Source organism: Accipiter gentilis, chromosome Z (assembly GCF_929443795.1).
Source record: "Accipiter gentilis chromosome Z, bAccGen1.1, whole genome shotgun sequence".
In the NCBI taxonomy this organism is placed as follows: domain Eukaryota; kingdom Metazoa; phylum Chordata; class Aves; order Accipitriformes; family Accipitridae; genus Astur; species Astur gentilis.
In genome coordinates, this window is record NC_064919.1 from 77,931,892 (window position 1) to 77,955,508 (window position 23,617).

The 23,617-nt window shown below is 48.2% G+C and overlaps 2 protein-coding genes across 6 annotated transcripts in view; both read right to left on the bottom strand.

Moving 5' to 3' along the window:
• Window positions 1-12,565, bottom strand: part of RUSC2 (RUN and SH3 domain containing 2) — a 61,290-nt gene extending 48,725 nt beyond the window's left edge. For 3 of the 4 annotated variants that reach the window (XM_049795596.1, XM_049795602.1, XM_049795603.1), the window contains exon 1: window positions 5,620-6,130. The gene's annotated coding sequence lies outside the window, so the exon portion shown is untranslated. Of the gene's footprint in view, window positions 1-5,619; window positions 6,131-12,322 lie in introns of those variants that run through there. The other variant, XM_049795597.1, reaches the window with a different exon arrangement.
• Window positions 12,566-13,550: 985 nt separating this feature from the next.
• Window positions 13,551-23,617, bottom strand: part of LOC126036146 (phospholipid-transporting ATPase FetA-like) — a 75,843-nt gene continuing 65,776 nt past the window's right edge. Inside the window, exons 23-28 of one of the 2 annotated variants that reach the window (XM_049795557.1) lie at window positions 23,162-23,385; window positions 22,301-22,384; window positions 21,148-21,393; window positions 20,144-20,282; window positions 18,155-18,285; window positions 13,551-16,320 (exon numbers count right to left, since the gene is read on the bottom strand). In XM_049795557.1, the coding sequence (XP_049651514.1) occupies window positions 16,099-16,320; window positions 18,155-18,285; window positions 20,144-20,282; window positions 21,148-21,393; window positions 22,301-22,384; window positions 23,162-23,385 (1,046 nt within the window). In that variant the 3' untranslated portion in view covers window positions 13,551-16,098. Of the gene's footprint in view, window positions 16,321-18,154; window positions 18,286-20,143; window positions 20,283-21,147; window positions 21,394-22,300; window positions 22,385-23,161; window positions 23,386-23,617 lie in introns of those variants that run through there. The other variant, XM_049795558.1, reaches the window with a different exon arrangement.

Consider the following 23,617-nt stretch of genomic DNA (forward strand, 5'->3'; position numbering starts at 1 on the left):
GTGATACAGGGAGGAAGGCTAGCAAGGGCTGAGCATGTGAGGTGCAACACTCCAAGCCAGAAGATGAGTGCCTGCTCTGCTCTCACTCATTCTCAGGGCAACAGCCAGAGAAAACTCTCAGTCATGATGTTTTAAGAGGACCTGCTCTCCATCCCTGGGAACATCTGCCAGAATTAGGAATCCCATTATCAGAGAAGGTGAAGCATGGAGCGCCAAAGAGGTCTTGTGACCTTTTTAGCAATTTTTGCACATCTGCTGCTTTCACAGCAACTTTCTGTATCAGCTCAAAATAAATCCAGCCCTTCTGAAAGTAAAGTACTCAGAGATTGCAGAAGCATCTGGCCCTCCCTGTACAAAGCCAGAAACTAGCGCAGATGTATCTGGGGGCGCAAACGTGGAGGCCAAGGAGCTATAGAGGGGAATTAATGCTGTAGTCCTGAACCCCAGCATCTGAAAGAGAAGCGTGGTCTCCCCTGTCCATGACACTGCTGCTTTCAACTCTGAGCAACTAGGTAAGCCCAAGTATTCTCCCCAGGTTCGCAGCCAGGAGACATCTTAGCTCTTTCCCTCCTCTTCTGTGTGCAAGGCTCTGTATTAAGCCATGTAACAGTAATGGGTGCGCCAGTCCCACATGGTAACTTCTCCTTCATCCCATGTTAGACCAGGCAAGAGTGGAGCCACATCATCTACCTGCAGGAAGGAGCATCTCTGTCTTCAGATGGGGCTTCTATGAGCATGAGCCCTCCGAGAAGCCTTTCTGTGAGCTCTAGGCTCCATACACTGAACACAAGTACTCAGCAGGGTCTGCTGCTTTCTAGTGGGGTCTCCTGTTTTGCAGCACACAGCAGGGGCTGAAGCTGCAGCAGCATGAGAGCAGATGAACTGCATACCTAGCATAGGACTTGACCAACACCAGGCGAAACCCAGCCTGAGGGAAACAAACTGCAGCTTCCAGCTCCGCAGTGGGATGATGCATCCTGCACTGGCTACACAGCCCAAGGAGCATGGCTCCCCAGCAATCTCTGCAGTGTGGTCCGGTTTTCAGTTATAGGCACTGACCACACCATGAAAAGGGCACAATTTTGGAATAACTTTTGTGTTTATGTGGATAGCAAGAATGTCTAGACCTATAGCTGTTAATTCAACATACAGATTTGATATGCCTTCCACAATTAAACTTATCTCCAGCTACCAGTCCTTGGGATAAACCTAACACAGGGCCAGAATCCCTCCATATGCCGTTGCTACAGCCCATAACTTTTTAGGGAAGCAGCTAGCTCTGGCCACTGGCAGGGACCTGGCAGCAGGCTAGATTAAAGCTCAGGTTAACCCGTCCTGGAATTCATGTGCCTCTCATTAGACCTAGCGATAATACTGAGAACATACAGGGAAAGCTCAGTAGCAAATAACCTAATTAGAAGTGAAAGTCTCACATCCTCTTCATGACCAGCACATCTGCTGAACCCAAGCGTCAGCATCCCCTGTGGTCAGCAGGGCAGCAAGAAGAGGAAAACATGGGGAGCCCTGCTGGACCCCCTCCTGCTGCTCCCTCCCAAGGGTCCAAGGCTGCTCTCTATGGAAGATTCCCAACACTTTGAATGAAACGATGCCAGCATTTGGGCAGGGCTTGGTGTTATTTTTAACACTTGCTCACATAACTCTTTGGATGAATCCTGGGAAGAGCTTGTCACCAAAATAGTATACTGTGGGCACTATTTATACACCCACTGGCAGCACAGCAGGGTATGCTATGGAGGGAAAGTTAGAGGACCCCCCTCCCTCCTCACAGCTTAGCAACTAGGAATATAGGGGAGCCCTGAAACATGGTTTGTTTGGCCTAGTTCTCAGAAGTGAACCACCACCTGCAGAAGGCTTGATATCCTTGTCTGTCCTGTTTAGGAGACTCTAGTCTACATGGGAGGGAAGCCCAGGTAGAGCAAGCTTGGGGATGATGGACGGCTGTGTGCACAGGGGCAGGCACATCCCAGCTGCTGTGGACTAAAAAGGGAACTGTTGTGCCTAAAGACCAGCTAGGTCAGAAGAAAGTGCTGCCGCCCTCCTATTTTATCTGTCCTTGGCTACTCCAGGGAAATCCATCAGGAGCAGGGTGTCTTGGTCATCACATCGTTTCCCTACACAGCTCCAGTAAAGGTGTGCAGTGGCGGTGGAAGGTAGAGCATTAGATACCAGTGAGGTTCACTGGAAGGAAGGCACCGGACTAACAAGACTGACTCTCCTTCAGCCCTACGGACAACAGCAGCCTCAGGCTTTTACATATCAAAACAGCTTGCCCAAAGGGACTGAAGGAAAAAAAAACAACAACAACCCTTTTGAGACTATCCAGGGAAAGGAGTCTCTTCCCCTGTCTAATTTTCTGAGGTAAAAATAACTTCTCTAAAGCCACTTCTGTGCCTATTGAACTTCCTTAATTTTTGTCTTCTGTGAGTTTCTTCTCCCTCCCCTTTCTCCCAAGACACATTCAGACTGCTCCCTACTTTCACATCTCCTGCAGAAGCAGGTGACATAACGTGCAGAACATGCACAGGATGCTGCACGAGAACAGAGAAGACAGACAGGCTCTGGAGCACCAGCACACCATCCTGGAGTAGAAAGGGAGCCAGAGTTTGATTTTCCAGTGTGAAGGTAAAAAGAAAATAGATATATGAATTTTCTTTCCATGTAATAGAGGCTACAGCCTGAGCAGCATACTCACTGTTCATCAGAGCTACAGAACAATGCAAAATAAACCCACATACACACTACTAATGGAAGCATGCTCTCCAGGCAGGGGCAGGACTGGGCACATTACTTTTAGCAGAACAAATGGAAGGGATCAGCTCCTACCTTGCCAGATGCAATCACTCCAGATCATGGGCTCAGCTCACTGCAGCTGGAAGCCGGGTTCAGCAGCAATGGTATGAGAGCAGCAGGAAGAATATAGCATGCAGAGCCAGTGATAATCCAAAGCAAAACCAGCTTGTCCCCACGTCAGCTCAGGGATCAGCGAGCCATGCTTTGGGGAGTCTCTGCAGGCAGCTCCCCTGTTGCTGCAGAATGACAGACGAGAGGCAACATGACAAGGCACTTCTTCCAGATAGGAGCTGGCTCAGGGATTCCTCCAGCTGCCAGTCACCTGCCTCTCCTCGGGCACAGCGGTGCCAGGGTGCTGGTCTCACTCACAGAGCATGTGGGCAGGAGAGAAAAGCGAGGGCTGCAGGCTGCTGGCAATGCAAGGGCCAGATTGCTAATGAAAGCCCCAGTGTAAATACAGATGCACTCTGGAGAGGACTATGGCAGAAATGCAGCTCGTGTTACAGAGAGCCATTTACAGCAAGCTCAGAAAGAAGCGAGCATGATGGGGCTGTGTGGGCTGACTCCACGGTCTGCCTGCTAAGGCAGGGGGGTGGGAGGGCAGCTGCCTGTGAGGGGAGGCTGTGGGGTGAAGTGACCACTAGCCTGGGGAGACCCCCCCAACTCACACTCTCTAGCAGCTCCTACAGCTCCACACACAGCATGTAATGCAAACCTATACAATTTTCCATCCTACGCCTCACCTGGGACAGCCCCAGGCCCACACCTTCTCTGGTGCACAGTGCTGCAGCAGCCCATCACGCCTGGGAGGAAGGTTGATCAGAGCATTGCTCCATCTGTGTGTGTGACCAGCTCATGGTGCAGGAGCCCATTCCTGTTGTCCAGGCACTCTCCCCACGCTCAGGGCTCCACATTGTTGGGACTTACTCTCTCTCTCCAGTTCACTGCCTTTGGCACCTCTTGCTAGGATTCTTCTTTCCTTGCCATGTTGGGGTAACTTGCAAGTTGTATTGCAACTGGATTTACACCAAGTGAGGAAGATGGAGGATAGGGACTAGCTTGGCAAAGAAGCAATGTGTCAAAAGGTTTGGGGGCTTTGCCTCCATTGTGCCCACAATTGGAACCAGCAGTAGAGAGATTTTGCAGGTTTCGGCCACTGCCCATTAAACGAGCACTGAAAGACCTCAGCAAGAGGCTGAGAAGGAGCTGTTTCAGGATGCATACCACAGAGGGCATAGCCTATTTTCAGTAAGCCTGGTGCCAGACAGACATATAGCTCATGCCAGTGACCTCTGGGTGCAACTGGTGACAGAGGACGGGGAGTTCATGTAGTTCTGAAGCAACTGAGGTCTGCTCTGTAGAGGCTGGGGGGACCTCCTTTGAAAAAATACTGCCTATCCTCAAAAGAAAAAGTGTGAAAACAGTTGACTTGGGCAAGGTCATCAGTGAGTGCTATTAAAAACCTAGCTTCAAGGAGAGCAGAGGGACCCCAAAGTAATAGGTGTATGTCCTGGTGATGACTACCAGAGAGGTGAAGTGAGCTGGGCATCAAACCAGCTTGAAATGCTCCCTGTTAATGAGAGCAGCCAGGTTGTATTATCTATTGCCTCCTCTCTCCAGCAAACTGCTGGTAGAGCGGCAACCCCTCCACACAACTGGGAAAGCAAGGCTATTGGAGTTAAAACTCCCCATTCCTGCAAATGACGATATCCTTTCCCTGGGCTGACAGTGCCTGCAATGAGGAAGGCGCTGTATGCTTTCCCCCTCGGCAGTGCAGAGGTTCTCCACCACAGCCCAGCCCAGCTGACCTTGGTGTGAGGCAACCCTCCTGGCATTGAGCTAGCCTTGCACAAGAGAAAGGGAAAACTTCCCAATGTAACAGCGAATCTGGTACAAGGTGCAGCTCCCCAGGCCTGTCTGAGACAAAATACGGCCAGGACTTCATCGCCAAGGGTTCATCAACACGGGCAAGAGGGCTCCAGGCAGGGGGCTGCTTCTCCAACATGATGAGCCTTCATGACTTATTCTTGCATAGTGACAAACCAGGACAGAACCCTCCTGGGGTGAAGCGACTATACTGAAAAGCTGGTTCACTGCTAAGCAAGACAATGCTGAAGCCGTATCTTCTACCAAGTTGCTTCTGCAGCCAAACTAGTCTCAGCCAGGGAATGGCTAACCACCAGGTGATCCCAAATGGTTTAAAAACGATTCACAACAACACAGGCTCAAAAGAGGCAGTTGAGAGTGCTTAGATCAAGGCTGCAATAAGGCTTACCACATTGCAGCAAGAGCAATCCTGTCAAGGCACAAGTGACAGCCCTGCAGCATCCTCAGCCTCCCAGGAGCATGAGCATTGACCTTGGCAGGGGAACCCTATCTAGAAGCTCTCTCCTGTGCTTTCTGACCACCCCTGGAGACATGGTGGGAAGCGATACCCACAGAAAATGTGGTTTAGCAATCTGTACAGCCTGGCCTCGTCTCAAGTTTGGGAGCCGCTCTTCTGGCAGAAGGCATCCCTGCCCAAGGCAGGGGGGTTGGAACTAGATGATCTTTAATGTTCCTTCCAACCCAAATCATTCTATGATTTTATGATTCCATGATTCCCTATAAGTACTGCTCCACCTCAGTCTGACCCACTGCCCATGTTCATCGTTCACTGGAGGAATCTAGCCATTACAGGAGAGGCACAGGCAGCACCACTTCACAGGAGTTTACTTTTCCAGCTCAGCTGCCTAAAACCTCAAGCAGACCACCTCCCTCTTCAGTGCCTCGGTTTTCCCCCTGTGGAATAAGGATCATAAGACTTACCACGTTGCTGCAGATGTTGTAAAGTTAACTTCATTACGGGATGCTGGCAGTCTGTGAACAGTAGTGAGCATTCTGTGAGACTCTTCTTCCACCCATAAAGCAGAGACTCCTTGTGGCTCTCCCAGGCATTCAAGCCACTGCACGTTAGCTTTCTTCAGCCTCACCACGGCAGATACACTGCAAAGACAGGGATCCCCATTACCCCCAAAAGCAGGAGCTTCAGTCTCTGTACCAGCTGTGTCCAGGCCATCTGCGAGGCAGGAATGCAATGCACCAGCCCAACCTCAGCAGAGATGTCAAGGCAGCGGAAGGGCTGGGGCTGCACTGCTCTGGAATTCCAGCAACGCACAAACACCCTGTCAGCCTGCACCAGGAATGACTCCTCCCTACCCCGGACTGGGCTGAATCACTGGAAATACCAAAACAACGATGAGGTCACGTTCCCAGAGCAAAGAACTGGAGCCACATATAGCTGCGCGGAGAAGCGTGCTAAAAAGGGACTCGGTGTACAGGCTGGGGGCTCTGGCAGACAGGCACCCTGGGCATTTGTCTCGTTTAAAAACAGCCTGAGGCTGCCAGGAGAATTTTTTCTTTGCAGGGAGCAGGGAATTGGGCAGCACTAACAGGGGCTTTAAACTCTTTATCCATCCCACTGAAAGAGGCACAAACATTCGAGCTTGTGAGTGTACAGATTTGGGTTCAAGGAACAAGGCAGAGGTAAAATTCTGACTTGATTCTGAGGCCAGTGTTCCCACAATCTCACTGCAATACCATGATCAGACTTCTGCAGTTAAGAATCCCCCTGCAGCAAGCTGAATGGCAGACAAAAATCCTAAGTCCATTACTGTCTGGTTGCTTTACAGCCTCAGCCAGCTTCCATGACAAAAAACATTGGTTTGGTAAGTTTGCAATGGGGTGAGTGGCAAATAACAGTGGCTCCTGCTATTGCTCCTAAAATGAGCATCTAAGGCACTCTATTATCAACAAATAGACTTTCCAAGGCAGTGCAGCTTCCGCCTTTCCCAGTTCTCAGCGGAGGGAGACTGGAGACATTTTGCTACTTAGACTGTGAAGGAAATTGCAACATCAGACTTGGAAAGGATAGAGGAATTCACAATAGAATTCACAATAGCCTGCTCTTTCCCCTCTCCGTAGGACGAGACATTTGGATGGATATCAGTAACACCCACAGTTATATGAAGACGAGGCTCTAAGAATCCAGATTTTTTTCCACTAGGGCATAGTCCAGATCCTAATCAGAAGCCAAGGGGGAGCAAACATAGAACGAGACAGCTAACGCCGGGCTTCTCACCTGGCTGGCTGGGCAGTAGTCATTGAACTGGCATACTCTGCAACAACCACAACAGTGCCTGGCACACTGAGCTGGTGGGCTATGCCTGCACCAGTCCCTTTCTCCTGTAAGTGCTTTCAGATTCGCTAACAAAAGGTATAAGAAAATCTGTGGTGACCTGTGCGTAACTCCCACAGGAGAGCCATTGGACCAGAAGTGCTCAAAACCAAATTAGTTAATTTTCAACCACTGTTTCAGCACGTTCTGGTAACAAGAACCACCATATTGGGTCACACCAAGAATTCCTCTGGTCTATTCCCCTATCCTTGACATTTTGGCACTGGCATATACGTATCACAGAGTATGGAGTGATCTCTCCTAAGGCCACACTTTTCCAATCTGCAACAATCAGCAGTCAAGAAACTTTTAGAGCTGGAGGTTGCACGCTGACCACCATGTTCAACAGCCACTGAAACACATCTCTCCGATCGAGGTGTCTGGTTCCTTTTGGAATCTGTGTGTATTTTCAGCCTTCATGCCATCTCGTAGCAACATGTTCTGCAAATCAACTGTGTTGAAAAAGGACTTCCTTAACCTCCTGCCCAATAAATAATTTTGCTGGGCATGCTTCCTCTGGGCAAAGTTGAGTAAGGTCATTCCTTACTCAACATCTTCCCACTGTATACTATTTTACAGGCCTTTACTCTTTGCCACTATCATCTACTTTTCCCTGTTTAATCTCTCTTGCTACAGAAGCTATCCCAGTGCCTTAATCATCCTCATTCCCCTTTTCTGTATCATGTCCAGGTCTATGCCACTCTTTTTGAGAGAGGGTGACCAGACTGTATGTGGTACTCAAGATGCAGGCACAACATGACTGTATTACCTAAGTATACAAGAACATACACCAGCATTTTTTGATTTATTCTTTATTTCCAGTATGAGGTCTGCCTTTTTGGCTACAGATGAACATTAAGCTGATGTGCTCAGATTAACGATCCACAGTGACTCCAAAGGGCTTCTTGTGGGCAGTGAGAACTGTTCACAAATCACCATTGCATGCATAAAATTGTGGCATTTATCAGCAGTTCTGCAAGACACTCCTGTAATTCCTCAGGCAGTTTTCAAACCAACTACCCTGACTAACTTAGATTCATCAGAAAATTACAGTCGATGCTCCGTCTTCCAAACCATAGCTATATGTGTTGCCCAGCATTTGTTCCACAGAGATGCCCATGGGACCCAGGCACTGCAGGCACCAGAGCTTTGATGTACTGCAAAGCATGGCATTTGATAAGGAGTGCTCTAAGCACAGTGACCAGGAATGCTCCATCTCAGTGGGGTATCCCACCATGGCTTGATGGTGTGGAGGATCTGTGGAGCTCTAAAACTCATGATCTGCACCTGAACTTGTGCTGACACAGGACCTTGCACAGGTAGACAGCTGTACCAGATAGTCCACAGGCTTTGCCAGGCACAGTCTCAATGCTGCGTACATGGTAGCACAACCATTACAGCAGTAGGATGGCCACTCTCCACATCCCATTGCTGGGATGAAATTAGCAGCACAACAATTTGCATTCACGCACCACTGTCTGAAACAGCATCTTGCCCTGGCACCTGTGGAGGATCCGGGTGCAGTTTGAACCACCCATTGTGAAATCAGCCTTCTCGTGAAGGACGTGAACAAGTCACCCAGGAGCCACCACCACTATAATGCATGGTTTTCTGCAAAGCAGTTGAACTAGCAGAGAGGTTGAAAGCATCCTAAGGCAGTGTACTCCAACAGCAGCCTTTACAGGTTGTGCCAGACAGATACTGCTGTCAGCAGAACATTTGTGACAGCAGCCCAAGAGCTGTCCATGGGGAGACTGTTCAGACAGGAGCAGTCCTGAGGAGGACACTGTGACCAGTTCCCCTGCTCCCAATCCCTGGCAATGTGGTTAGCACAACTAACGCCATTTTATGAGGCGAGCAGCCATTCTCCGTGACTGAGCAGGTGACATATTCCTTCCCTTCTCCTCATTATCAGGCCCTGAAGGCCCTGTGCACCAAGTAGACAAACCAAACTGATTTCCTCTTCCCCTCCCTGCTGGCCTTAATGTTCCTGGTACGCAGGAACCTGTTAAGAAAATAAAGCTTTAATTGTAACTATGATTTAGTGCCATCATTCTGCCAAGGATCCCTAAAAGAATCTGTCAGTGCTGTGTGACAGACACACACTCCCATCCACAGCTCCTCTGAGGACTCAGTCGAAAGTGCAGACTCCAGGGCAAGGCTTAAGGACTACAAAGATGCTCAGGAAATACCCACCCCAGGCACAACAGATGTGAATTGTAGAAACCAATATTCCCAGTCCAGGCAAGCACAAAAAGGAATGGGAAGAGGAGGGGGAGAACATGTGGACTTTGGATGAGCAGCAGATACCACAAGCAAAACCCCAACCAGGCTTCACATTCCAGAAACAGAGGAACAGAGACCTATAGCCAACAAATCTCAGGAAACACCCAGCTATGTGCCCAGGGCTTTGGTGAAGAACTGGGAATTAAGTGTTCAGTGGAAGGCAGATTGCGTAAAGCCAAGCAGAGCTGGGGTAACCAGCCTCCCTGAACATCTGGGAGGGATACAGCAAGCAGAAAAACTTCTCCCAGCCAAGTTTACCCTGAAGGACTCCAAGTTGAGCTGTCAAACCATCAGGGTCTGATGCCTGGCCCAGCTTCAGCAGAGCTTACCACAGGAAAGAGCATCAGGCAGCTACAGCTACACACAATATCTTAATTTCATTTATTCCCAGAGCCCAAAGGTACCATTGCCACACAGCAGCTTGATGGCATGAGGAGGGGTGAAGGAGGCACTTCATCTATCCTTCGTCTGTGTCACACAAAATATCGCCTGCAATCCCAGCAGAAAGACAGAAAGGAGGTTTCAGTGAACCATAACCCCTATGTAATATCCTGGTCTGGGATATTACATTCTCCAGCTCACATAAAAAGAGAACAGATATATGTCCTGCACATTGCCCATTGAACACTGCCCAGCCAACAGCTCCACCAACCCATTGAAAAGGCAACAAAACCAATTCACCGAGTAAAGAAAACTCAGGATACCAGGCATCCTGCACAGGAAAAAGTGTCAGACAGCATCTGCTGCCACAGCAAAAACTGAACCAGAAGCAGAACTGCAGGCAGAATACAGGCAAACATAAACCAGGCTTGCACCTTTTGAATATTCTGTGTTCCCTTATCCACAGCCTGAAGGTTTTTGAGGGACGCTTGCCAGGAGGTAAGGAAGCCTCTGAAGCAGCTGCTCTAGGTGTTGCTATCTAAGCCCAAAGGACGCAAACCCACTGCTGCCAGCGAAAGGTCACCAGACTGGAACCTGGCCCAGCAGCTTCTATGAAGCACAGAAACTAGGAGACTTTCAGACTACAATTTTTCAACATGAGAGTACAAATTAGTTTTCTAAATACAGACCTGTACTGTACATGGAATGAATGGCCTGGATGCCTGTGGGGCTGATAGAAGGTAGCACTCTACTCCAGATGACACAAAGGACTTCAGTTTAAAATTCAGGGCAGCTATTGACTCCCTGAGTCACCTTGGTCTGCATATTTCAGGCCTCAGCTACCTGCTGAATGAGAAGATACTGATCCTCCCTGACTCTCAGGGGAGGGAGAATGCAATAAAGCTTAAAAGATCCCGGGATCTCTGCCATAAATCCCAAAGTTAAGGGAGGCAAACAGCGTTGTTCACTATGTACAAAAGCCAGGCTTCTTTTATTAAGTGCCTAATACGGATGGGGAAGCAGGATGCAGTCAGTAACAAAAACATTTGCCTTCCCTTGAGACACAACACTGAGATTAGACAGTGCTTTGTTTGTAGGGTGATGCATGGGGCTGGAGATAGCACCTATAGGTCTGCCCCAGCTTTGCATTCGGGTCTGGGAATAACCACTGTCGCAGTGCAAACAAGCCATTCAGCAGCACAGCCCTCACCGGGGCACAGACAGCTCCCCCAAAGCCGGGCACGATGCTTCCAGAGAACCTACAAAAAGCCAGTGGTTGGATCGTATGTTTTCCTAATTCAGAGGAAGCCTGGCCTGGTTCCGATTTCCCGCAACATCTCTTCGTGTCAGGGGTGGCGGGGGGGCTGGGGGCGGGGGGTGTTGGAAAAGGCCAGATCCATTTATAGCTGAAAAGTCTGGCAGAGGGGTCAGCGTTGTGCAGAAAGGCAGGGAGCTGACAGCTCAGTACAGCCAGCTCCACCCAGCAGCAGAGGCAGGCTGGGGAGAGAGACGGGGACTATGAAAACCATTTCCCTTCAAGCTGGGAGTGACAGGAGGGAGGTTGCTCCTCCAGAGTGCCAGGCAGGCAGAGAAAAACACTCTCTACTTCTGAGTGAATTATAAAAAGTAGGGCAGCAGAAGACTAGCTTTGGAAAAACTGAAGAGCAGCTGAGCTGCAGCTATGGCCAGAAGCATTCGCAAATCAAGCCTGGGCTGCAGGGCCCTGTGCTCTTCTTCTGAGCCCAGCATCACATCCACCCCTGCAGCAACCCAGTCCCCCATCACTGGGACAGGGCTAGAGGTGGCTCCCAGAGAGGGAGCTGAGGCTGGGAACTCGCCTTTGCTGGGAGGAATGACAGCTCCCTCGCTCCAGCATGTTAACATCGGCCAACACTTAAGTAGATGTAGTAAAAACCCCTTGCCAGCCCCCATGGAAAAAGCTTGCCCCTGAGGACAAGACACCAGTTTAAAGCATCAACATGCGCAAACTTACGCTATGATGACTTCCTCCCCACATTACCAGAGAGGTATTTATTTAGCTAACACAATTTAGCTAACAATTGTCCCTATGCAGAAGTAAAGTTAGGGGGAAAAAACACTAAAGCTGCGTTAGGGGTCACAGAAATGATGAGGCTGTAAGAAAAGTAAATGCAGTCTAGACAAGGCAGTGATATACCACTGCTATTGTACAGGCACTTGATGACAGGAGCATCATACAAAAAAAATTCTGGTCACCCGCATTTAAAAATGATAAACTCAAATGAACAGGTGCAGAAAGGGCCTGGGGGAAAGAGAAAACCTATCAAACAAGAAGAAACTTAAGAGCCTGGCTTGTTTAGCCTAGCCAAATGTAGGCAGAGAGCGGATAGGATTGCTCTCTAAATATATCACAGGAGACAAACAAAACTGCTGAAGCAAAAGGATAATGCTGGCACGACAACACGAGAATAAATGCACTGTGAACACATTTAGGTTGAAAATTAGAGGGGGAGGGAAAAAAAAAATCAACCATCAGAAGAGGAAGCTTTCCAGCTGGAATGGATGGGTTTAGGATGAAGTTTTATCAGTGGTCTGACAAGATCATAGAACACAGCACCTCTGCCAACAGATATTCAAGAGGTCCCTCACTCCTGTTTTTTGTTCCCAGCTGGTAATTAGCATGGGTCATTATTCAGACAGCTCCTTTCTTAAAACAGACTTTGTTGAGGATCACTCCAGTTGGAGAACCTAGGACAAGCATGCAGTGGTCCTTCACTCTCCCATTCCATAAGAGCCGCTCATGAGTAATGACATCCAGACTACAGGTCAGTGGAAAAGAGTTGTGTGGACGCACACGGATAAAGTGAGAGCCATGGGGCAGCCTAGCAGGAATCCAGGTGCTGCAGTTAGCCATGTAGAACAGCCTTGAGGTGCCCCTGCCCAAAAGCACCTGATGCCCCACACTACTAGTGGCAGAGGTTGCTCCAAGTCACCCTGTTGGATTCAGGGGAGAGAGAAGATGCTCTAAGCCCTCCTCTGCTACAGTGTGAGAAAGGTTACCACATCATCACTGCTTATCATCAAAGCGTTATCATTCTTAATCCTGAAACTGCTGCCCAGTGGGCTGGTGTTTAGTTGCTACAGCAGAACAGAGTGTTCAAACCATGAAGCTCTACAGCATGGAATAATGAGACGGAGGGGGGGGGGGGGGGGTGGGGTGGGGGGGGGAGGGGGGAGGATGGACCCAAAACACATTTGAAGGATTAATATTTTATACATCTATCAAATCCAACAGCTTCATAAAAGACTAAATTATCATCTTCAGACCGATGACACACACACACACACACACACACACACACAACCCCCCACCTTCCCCGGGAGACGGCGCACACGAGAAATACCGACCCTCCCACCCCTCACCCACAGGGCTGCCCGCTCTGCCACGGACAAAGTCCCCCTTCCACAGGCGGCGGCGGGGGCGGCGGCGGCGGGCGGCGGCGAACGCCGCCGCCCGCCGCCCGCCGCCCCCGCCGCCGCCCCTTACCAGCCTCCGGCTCCGCTGCGCTCCTCTGTTTACAGCCGGTCGGCGGGGCGGGATCTCGGCGCTGCCCGCCCGCTCCCCCCCCCCCGGGAGTTGGCGTCCTCCTTCTAAGGATGTCTGACGTTTCCTCTTAAGTTTCTTAGTAAAAATATCCCTGCTGCATCCAAAGTTCGGGAATTCGATTGTCTCCCAAATCGGGATAGGGTATGAAAAGGGCTATCAGCTCAGATCCATCTGCCCACAGACCGTCCTCCCGCTTTAGAAAGTCCAGGAATGACATACACACCTGGTTATAAACTCCTTTGTTCAATTATCAGAGTGGCAAGGAACTGGTCATCCCAATATTGTCTTTTTATTTTTAAAAAAAAAAAATAATTACAAAATCAGGAGTGATGTAGGACAGACATCACTGCCAGCTGATACATTTCGAATGCTGATCTTGTCAAACCACTGAAATATTTGTATCTGGTGCAAGTTCACCAACAGCTTTATTATCCCCTGCACATGCTATGCAGCATTTGCAAATCCCCTTCAGCCAGAAGGTGAGTGCTTTGCACATAAACCATATGAGAAGAGCGACACAGTCTCAGAGTGGCCTTGCTCTGTCAGCAAAAGTTCTGCATCTCTGCTGCTCTGCATTATATCCTGCTGCATTACATGCTAAGTACCAGCTTTGACAGGACTGTAGGTCCACAGACCGGTCTGGGTAGCGTGGGGATGTCTGCTTACCTGCATAAATTCTTTTCCCTCTAGCCCCAGAGAGGCTGTGAAAGACATAATCCTCACCAGAAAGCCATGATTGTCTCTGCAAAGGGAATGGTAAATCAAAGGGCTGTGACAAGCACTAAATATCACAACGGTTTCCTCAGTCAGTGTGCAGGCTCTCACTTTACTTAGGTATCTCCTTGCAGGGGAGATCAGCGGATTAGAATTTGCTCCTTCCCTAGCAAGCATCTCCTAGCTGCTGAAGTCTGGATCCTGTCCCAGCTCTACTTTTGCACTGGCCATTCTGAAATTTAATAGCACAGTTTGCAACAAGCCTCCCAAAGCAGCAGGTGCAACAGAAAGTTCTTCTCTGTGCCGAGTTAAACCCAGGGAGATGAAACCTTTTTATTAAAGCTTAAACAATCTCACACAGTAACTGCTGAAACTGGGAACACAGGCAGCAAGGTGGTATACACAGACCGGATGAAATGGGGACATGGCTGCCCTGTTGCCATCATACATTGCCTCCACAGATAGCTCAGAGACTGAAGTCAGAGAGCTCTCAACAAATACCAGATGGTTACTGTGCAAAAAAATCCAATTCAAAAAAAGGAAAGAGTCTAAATTTGTGTAAAGGAGCTGAAAAAAATGAAACAGCCAACACTGCTTAGTCCACTGCACAAAAAAAGCGCCGTTTAGACAGCTCAGCAGTGCTGGCAGGACAGACTCTGATGCTGCCACGCTGGCCTTCTACCCAGTAACCCCACTGATTATGGAGCTGGTCTAACAAAACAGTGAGCAAATCCCAGTCCCTCAGGATCACCATGTCTTCGGCTGCATCTGTGCATCTTAGGTCCCTCTGCTGGCAGTCAGACTGATAGGATTTTCAGCTCTCTGCAGCTCATGGTTGGCAGATGAACTCTTCCCAAACAAAATATTAGCCAGCAGAGAGAAATTCTGCAGAAGCTCCTGGGCCCTCACTAAATTCCTCTGAAACTTGACCACACCACCCCTCAGGGAGGGTGAGGGAGCTACCAGGTCATGCTTCATCCCTTACACTGAGCAACAGCACCGGTGGAGTAAAGGGCAGGACACCCTGCACTAGTTGTGAAATAGCATCTCTGCCTCTGATACTGCTTGTGTGATCTCCATCGAGTCAGATGTGCGTGTGCCTCAGTCTGTTATGGTGGGAGAGACACCTGGTGCTGGCAGGTCAGATGAGCCCTAACCATGACATGGGCTTCTCAGGGCCAGATTTTATGGCCGTATGGGAGCTTGATCCGTATGGGAGCTTAAGCTTCTTCTGCCCTTTTATTTTAAGTCTAAATGAAATGGCTGGTGCCCAGCTACAAAACCTGAGAGGGCTCTGACGACAATGATCTTTTACAAGAGCAGATTTGCAATGCAGATAGAACAGAGCAGGCTGATGAATGTCAAGTCCTTGTCCCTTGACCAGCTAAGGGTTTCTCTGAGCTTGCAGCACTTCCCGACTGCAGATGCAGGTAGAAGGCGGTGTTTGGGCACTGGCCACCTCTTGAGAAACTGGATTAACCATTATTTTGGAAGGAGGTTATTTCCAACTCATTCTTTCCAAAGTGCCTGTGTACAGTCAAAAGGCTACAGAATTACACATATTACAAAGATTGGGGATTTGGGGATTGTGTGGCTGGACCGAAGGCACACCTGGGGTCAATACTGTCACCCCAGTAATACGGCCCAGAGTGGACTCATGACAGAAACAAAGGCATGCAAATGAGAAAGACATCATCAATTCAGCCTTTTCCTCAGCCTGGACTTCTCTTTGCTCTGAGGTATGTAGTTAAAGGGAGGGAAAAAAAAAATAATAGCATTACGAACAACCTCAGGGAGCGGAGATGCCTCCCGCAGCATGTTCTCTCTTGTTCCAGGGAGGCCCTCTGGGATATCATACACCAGCTCTAATTCACCCTGCCCACCTTCCCTGGAAGCAGCACACCTCTTTGAAGGAGCAGCTGAAGTCAGAGCATGCACATGGGTGAAAGGAAAGACCCAAGTCCTTGATTTCGTAGCCCAGAGGGCAGAGATCTGGGCAGCCACTGGCTTGGCGCTTTGCAGGGAGCACAGCCTCCTCTCCTGACAGCCCTTTACTTTGGTTTGCTTTGTTGTTGTTTTTTTTTGGTTTTTTGTTTGTTTTTTTTTACAGTCCTTTGTGTTTATGTTTGTCACTATTTGGTGAAAATGTTCCTGTCGTGGCAAAAGGTGATTTTGGCCGCATATTTCTCCCAGACATAATGAGTGCTCCAAAGCCGTGCTGATGGGAGAAGGCGTAGCCGGAGCGGCGGGTGCTGGTCCGACGCAGGCGTCTCTTGGGTGACGGTGGAGGTGGACGCTTTTTGGCTTCTTTGATCTTGAGCAGGACCTGAAATCAGAAAACAAAATGGAAGAAGTGGGAAGTGCATCATTATTCACAAGGAAAGTAAAAGAGAAGCAAAGAAAGGGAAACAGAAGCAGGGGTCCAAAGCCAAAAATGATTGACAAAACAGGGGGGTGGCTGGAGGGGTTGCAGAGCAGGAACTGAACTGGCAGCATAGGTTGGCAGCCTCCTACAAGGAAAATGCAACCTTATTCTAAAAGGGGTTAATGGGAGCGTCATCTGTAAGTGATGGGAGGGCATGATTTCACTGTATTGTTCCTCACAGCTCTGTGATGCCTTAGTTGGGGCATCTCAGCATTTTTAGGCACTTCAGTCAAATAACCCAAAATGTGGAAGTCATCTCAACGATAGACAAAAGTCCAGAAAACAAATAAGGAAACATTTAAAAAGTGGCCTACTTAATCTAGAAAACAGACTAGTAAAGGGGATCTCCAGTATGTAAAAGCTCATTGTGATGAGAATGGTGATCAACAGATTCCCATATTCCTTGGCAGAAGGGAATGAAACAATGCACTTTATTTGTAGGTAGTGGGCTCTCTGCTCCCCTGTGGCCACCGAGATCATCTGTGGACAAGCGTCTTTTCAGAAAGGGGCTGTCAAAGGCAGGAGGCCAGTACTGAGTGCCAGCGGCTCATCAGAATCCCCAGCCACTGGATCGATGTCATTCCTGCTTGGGACAGTGGCAGCTGTAGGTACTTGGCCTCTCTAAGCATCAGGTCTGTATTTAAGTTCCTCTCATACTGCCAAGTGGCTATATCTGTACAGCAGGAAACCCAAACACTCCTCTCCCCTGACAACTCACTTCTCAGAGGAGCTAGAAAAATAAAGTGATTTTGCATTAGAGAGATGCCCAACCCAAGCACTGAGGCTGGGATTCTGGGCCACAGCTGTGTCGGACTTCTAATCAGCTGAAGGGTAAACTCAGCTCATTTTTACACACCCAAACTGCTTCTGTGTCCTGAGGACCTTACATCCTAGCAGTCATCTCTAGCACCCACCTAGCCCCTCTGCAAGGGCTGAGAATTCCCCTTCGCTCATTCTCCATCAGTCCTGGAGCACCTAGGGAGCTTGACAGACACCTCAAGGATGATCAGGGCTCCCCTGAGGAGCACTGAGGTGCGTGCCCCTGGGGCTGCCCTCACAGACACTTGTTTCTCGCAGCTCCGTGCAGGAAGAGTCAGGGAGCACCAGGTGGCAGCAGCATTTAGCAGATGCTCCTCTTTGAAAGCGAGCCCGGGGAGCTGAGTTTATGCTGGTGTTCTGGAGAAGCCCGTGGGCTGCGGTGAGCTGTGCACTTTCTGCCCCCTCCACCTCTCCCAGCCTCTCCTTGCCCAAGTGGCCTTATCTTCGTATTCCTGGGGATGGGAGGGCAGCTGGTTTCCGAGGGGGTGTATAACCTTTGGCTACAAACGAAGTAAAAAAATCCCCAGCAAACACGTACGCCTGGGTGGAGGGTGAAGGTCTGCGGACTGCCAGGCTAGAAACTGTACAGCAGCGGGGCAGGAGGAATCCGCCGTTGCGTTGCCACTGAGCCACAGCACTTAAACCCTGCACCTAACAATAGTGCAACTTCCTTGCTCCAGTGCAGTCTAATCCACATCTAAATAATCTCAGCCTTGGCCCCAGCTGCAGATGGTTTGAACTGTGCCAAAACCCAACTTCAGTCCTCCTTCTCAAGGGACCAAGGGACAGACAGATGGCAGCACTTGCACCTACAGGGACATATGCTCTGAGCAACGCCAAGCCCATGCAATATGGCTCCACGGTAAGCTTAGGTGGTAGTAAGCAGTATTTCTGGCTTAATAAGGTATCTCCTTACTTTATCGCTGGGAGTTGGCTTTAACTGAGCCTTCAGGAATCGAAAGCCAACTACAGGCAGCACACAGAGGGTGATGCTGAGGAAGATTGCTAGCCACACGTTTGGTTGGCTGAGAGTGTTTCGAGCTGTACCTGAAAAACAAAAGCATGATTAAAACCGTAACAGCAGCATCTCTCACCATCATTCACCTGTACATTTCACTCTCTGTGATTCCGAAGCACTTGGCAAACAGACCAAAATACAAAGCAGACACCATCTCCAACAGTGAAGTCAGCTTGCTGTAGAGAGGACAGCAATACCAATGCCACTGTCTGGGATGAGTAAAGAAAAATTCAACGTCCAGACACAATGGCAGCAACAACTCAGGGAGACAAGAATGTCAGAGCGAATGCTTCATCTCTTTACAAAGAGTCAAATCACTGCAAAGGATTGGTATAAATGTTCAGGGCACCTTCTTCAGCAGCAGTCCAGCCCTCTCACCTTTTGCTAGAACTCCCACGCAAAAGGAGGAATTTTCTTACCAGCACCATTTCCTGAAGCACATGGAGTACTGACTCTGCCCAGCAGACTGTAGGATCACAGCCCTCTACTAGAGGAGCATGTGTTGCTCTGGGTGTCTGCATGGACAACATAGCCTGATGGGTGTATTGGCAGAGCAACTGCCATGTGCTGGCGTAACACTGCCACCTTCTTTTAAACCAAAGTGCTTACTTCTGGCTCCTCCAAAACTGAAGGAATGTAAGATAGAACAAACAGTCTGCAAAACCCTCATTACAGGGCTTAATGATGCTGTTGTTGGCAGTAAAGTTGCTGAATGTTTTCTTTTCAGTTGGCCCAATTCTGCTGTAATACAACTCCACTGAAATTAAAGTAAACAAGTTGTCTGAGTCCAGACTAGAAACACTTTCCTTAAAAATGGTTTCAGACTGAGACCTTTTTAAGTGGCCCTCAGCATTGTGGCTAATTTGACCTACGTAGTACCAACAGAGCAGCAGATAGAGATATCCCTGGCAAGTGAGTTACCACCTGTCTTTGGAAGTTGAACTGACACTCTTCTCTCACTCGGCATTTTTGATACTAAAAGCCATCTTACAGTGGATGTGACCATCTGCTTGGAAAATATGTTGCAACAACTGACCTGCATCTCAAATATTTCTAAAATGGCCAAGCACCTTGGTATTGACGTGAAGATGGGCAGAACAAGTCTTGGCTTAACAATTCGTCGAGAAATAAAGGCATTGATTAATACACCAAACTGAGACTTGAAACGAAAAGTGTTGGGATTTCAGAAGTAGAGTCTCACAACAATGCTGTATTAATATTGGCTATGGATGCACAGAGCTATTAAAAACATTTAAATTACTTTGATAAGCTTTTATCTTCCTCCTGGTTAAAGTCTCAGGAAATGGACTCCTTTTTATGTTATCCTTCACTTTTTGCATATGCTCAGGAATCTGTTATGTAGAGTAACTCCAAAGACTTGGTCATTTCTGGAATTTTTTTGGCTGGGAATTTGCCATTTAACCTGGCTGAAGGCTCATCATAATCACATGACGTTTTTCTCATGTCTAACTGGATGTTGTACTTCTATACTTTCCTATAACAATATGTTAAGCTATTTACAAAAGAACATGCATCCTTCTGCAAACAAAACACTCCTAGATATCTGTAAGAATTGGACACCTGGAAACAGAATATAAAAGAGCAGCATTCCAGCGAGCTCAGTAGGTTTATTTAAAGGACCATTCCTGTGGCTGCATGTGAATGTGCGCTCTTATGAACGTGGCACACGTTCGCTTCAATGGATGAGATTCAAAATAAGCATTCCCAGCAGCCCTCAGAAATACCCTGGCATTTCTTGTAGAAAAAGCAATCAATATACTGTTACTGCCTCCAGAGAGGCAATAACATGTACTAGAAATACTTGACAGATTTAAGCCCCGCAGTATGCCCATTTTGAGTGCAATCCAGATTTGTCCCAGGGCTTACCAATGAAGGGAAAAGAAGCTGTGAAGATCAGGTACATGCCATCACTGTACATGGTGAAGGTGATAGCAAAATAAACGGAAAGGCTGCCCCAGATGAAGAACTGGTTCACAACTGTCCAGTAAGAGGTGTCCAAGCCAATCTGAAAGAATGGAGCAATACAGCTATTGTCAGTGCCTTAATTATTTAGCAGATCTGTGCTGAACACAGCTTGTCCTCTGCTTTGTACACCTGCCCCTGAGACTGTTATTCATTCAAGTCTCAGGAAATACCAAGCCACAGATCATAGGATGCTAGGAGACCATTCAAGGCAGCATTAGTATGTTTGCCCTGTTGTTGCCCTCTTCTCAAGCATTCACCAGTGGCCAGTACTGGAGACAGGATACTAAGTTCAAATGATCCATGCTTATGTCCCCACCCCCAAGCTGTGATCTAGCATTGGAAGTCAGGAGAAGGAGCCTACAAGATCCCAGACAGCAGAATCAATTATCTAGGCATGTGTGGTTGATTGGTTTTCTTTTAAGAAGTTTCTCTCATCCTGCTAGTACCATCTGAATTTTGTACCACCAAGCCTACTACTTCTCCCAGCAGGTGCAAGCCTAGCATCTGCATCATGTGTGGGGCCAGGCTACAGAGACAGCCCCATAATGGAGGCCCTATAAATAACTGCTTGACAGCAGATAGACAGTCCTGTGCTTCAAACCCGTCCCATAAAACTGGAATGAGTCCTTCTCTATTCCCAGCCGTAACTGTTTTGTCTGTTATGACTGCAAACTTCCCAAAGCAAAGACTCTGCTTTCCTGTCACCTTGCTCTTTCATAACATACAAATCTGTTGTTCTGCTGAACTGAGGAGAATAACCTGGTGTCAAGAAACTTTTTTTTTTTTTTCCAAGAATGCAAGGTGCAGCAGCAAATACAATGCTATCAAGATCCCAAGTGGCCCTCCAGATGCTGCCTTCATAAAACAACAACTAATTCCTAAAAATATTACCTGGGATGCCTTACCTGTACAGACACCACAATCAGTAAGCAGGTCTGGGCCATCAGTGCAAAGGACTGGTAGTCAGCAATGGCCTTCCCATCACTTCTCATTGTATTGTACATGGCCCCATAGGGGATGAAGAAGAGAATGAGGGAACTGTAGATCCCTTGCATCATGCACTTGACAAACACTATTTTGTTAAAATACAGGTTCTGCTGGCCAGGCACATATAGCTGAGGAAATAGCATGCTCCAACGATCATCCACGTCCTGAAAGTAGAGATGAGATGGTCAGATTTGCTGGCATCTGCTCAACTGACCACACAAGACCACTTAGGGTCGCCGTGTCCCTGTGCCATGCATTTCTACGAGAAGAGGCTTAGCACACAATTCAGTCAGTTGTGCTGACTAGCATGCCATATCCCAAAGTCACCTAAACATATTTTCCATGTTGAATTTCACCTTTCTTATGCTGAGAAAACTGACAAGTGCTGCAAAAAAAAAAGAAGGTACGCTTCAACTTAAGCAGACTGCATGGTCTGCCCTCCAGAGAGTTGCCTGGAAGCTAAGGGATAGAAAATACCTCCCCTGGGTCCACAAACAGGCAAGGCTGGCTGACTTGGGTCCCCTAAGCATCTGGAGCTCAACACTGTGAACCACTGCAGTGTAGCAAGTACTTATTTAACTTGTAAAAGGCACATAGGAAGAGCTTTATTGCTCCTGTGTCTTGCCGAAAGTAATAATGAGGTAGAAATGAGTATCTGAAATTACTGCAGAAAGACTTCCACTAGAAAGGCTGAACCTGGAACACCTGGTTTCAGAGAACTAGTTCATTCATTGTTTTGTGTGTTGTTAAAAAGTTTAGGCTTCAGGAACACAGCTAGTAAGATATGACTACTTCAGGGGAGTGTTGCAATGGCAAGCTTTTACTGTAACCGACAGCCTAGCCCAAAAGTCTCATCACACACTGTAACCCACCGGCCAAATCAGGGTAATACCCCATCTCCTCCCTGGTCCATCCTTTTTTGTGCTCTCAGGTCTTACTGGCAGGAAACTGTTTCAGGGGCTACCACAATAGCTAGCCAAAAAGTCAGCTGCTTTTGCTTCATGGAACCAGCTCAAAGAGCCTGGAGATAAAACCCCTATAAAAAAATCCAAGTGGTGTTAGAAACGGTACCTGATCAAAGAGGCTCATTCCAAGCACCGGGAGGGAGGTATATACCAAATTGTAAAGCGTAATGAACCACTCATCATAGACAGTCTGAAAAAAAATCCAGACAACAGAGCATGAAGTTAGCAAAAGGCTGCCTTTTCCACCTCTTTGAAAGCATACACAGTTAAATGCTCTAACATCTTGGTTTGAGATACTACTGAGACGAAATGTATAAGGTGACTCGAACTCAGCAGCCCTAAACAGCTCATCACTATAAGCTGTGGGAATACATGGGGGAAGGATGACATTACACTAGCCCTGTTTGCTCAGCATCCACTGCCGGCCGCAGCCAGAGCAGGATCCACCCCACCACCATCACCCCCCCGCCCCACACCAGGCAGCCAGCAGGCAGGGGTGGATGGCGACCGCCCTGCCTGCACCCCTGCACCTTCAGCCCACCCGAATTTTTGCTGCAGGTGATATGCTCCTCTCCCAAGCTGCTGAAGCACAACTGGGGTTAAACTGTTTGCTTCTAATATGCTAACAGGGCAAGCACAGGTCTTGGATCTGCACCAAACTGTTCAGACCTCTGTGTAACCTGTGTCCTCGTTTGATGGCTGTAGTCAATTTGAACACTTTTGAAAATCCCACGAGGGATCTGTGTGCTTCATAATGCACCTAAATGTCCTCAGGCATCTGTCCTCTACCAGCAGCACAATGAAGGCAACAATATCTGCTTTATACTCATACCGCTGAAGAAGACAGACCAGTGTGCCATTCAGTGGAGTCGGGGGAACGGCTTAGTTTATTTCCTTTTAAAATGTTTCCACATACTCTGCTTGAAAATGCTAGACATGACCATGAGAAAACAGAAGCTGGACCTACCTGTGCTGAGAAGCCAGAGAAGAAGCCATACCAGAAATGCACTAACGTGAAGGCAAAATTCTTATAGAAGAAGTATTTGAGGAACTTGCACATGCGGATGTAGGACCACCGGCCATGGACCAAGAGCAGGCGCTGCAGGTAACGGAACTGTGCAAAGGAGAAGTCACTGGACAAGACTGCCTGCATCCCCTCCTGGCCGCTGATACCAACCCCGATATGGGCAGCTGCAACAAGAAGGTTATTGATCATGTCATTACACTGAGAGTTTTGATTACCCCATTTTTTAAATGGGGTCCCCGCATGGGGACACTGTGTTAATTCCCTCCCGGCCTTCATAAAAAATCATATGTAAAGTTATTTTAAAAAAGAAAACCAAAAACTTTTGGGCACTAATTGTTTCAGCAGCATTATGATTTTGGCTGTGGTGATACATTTCCAGTAACTGGCCTTTTATTG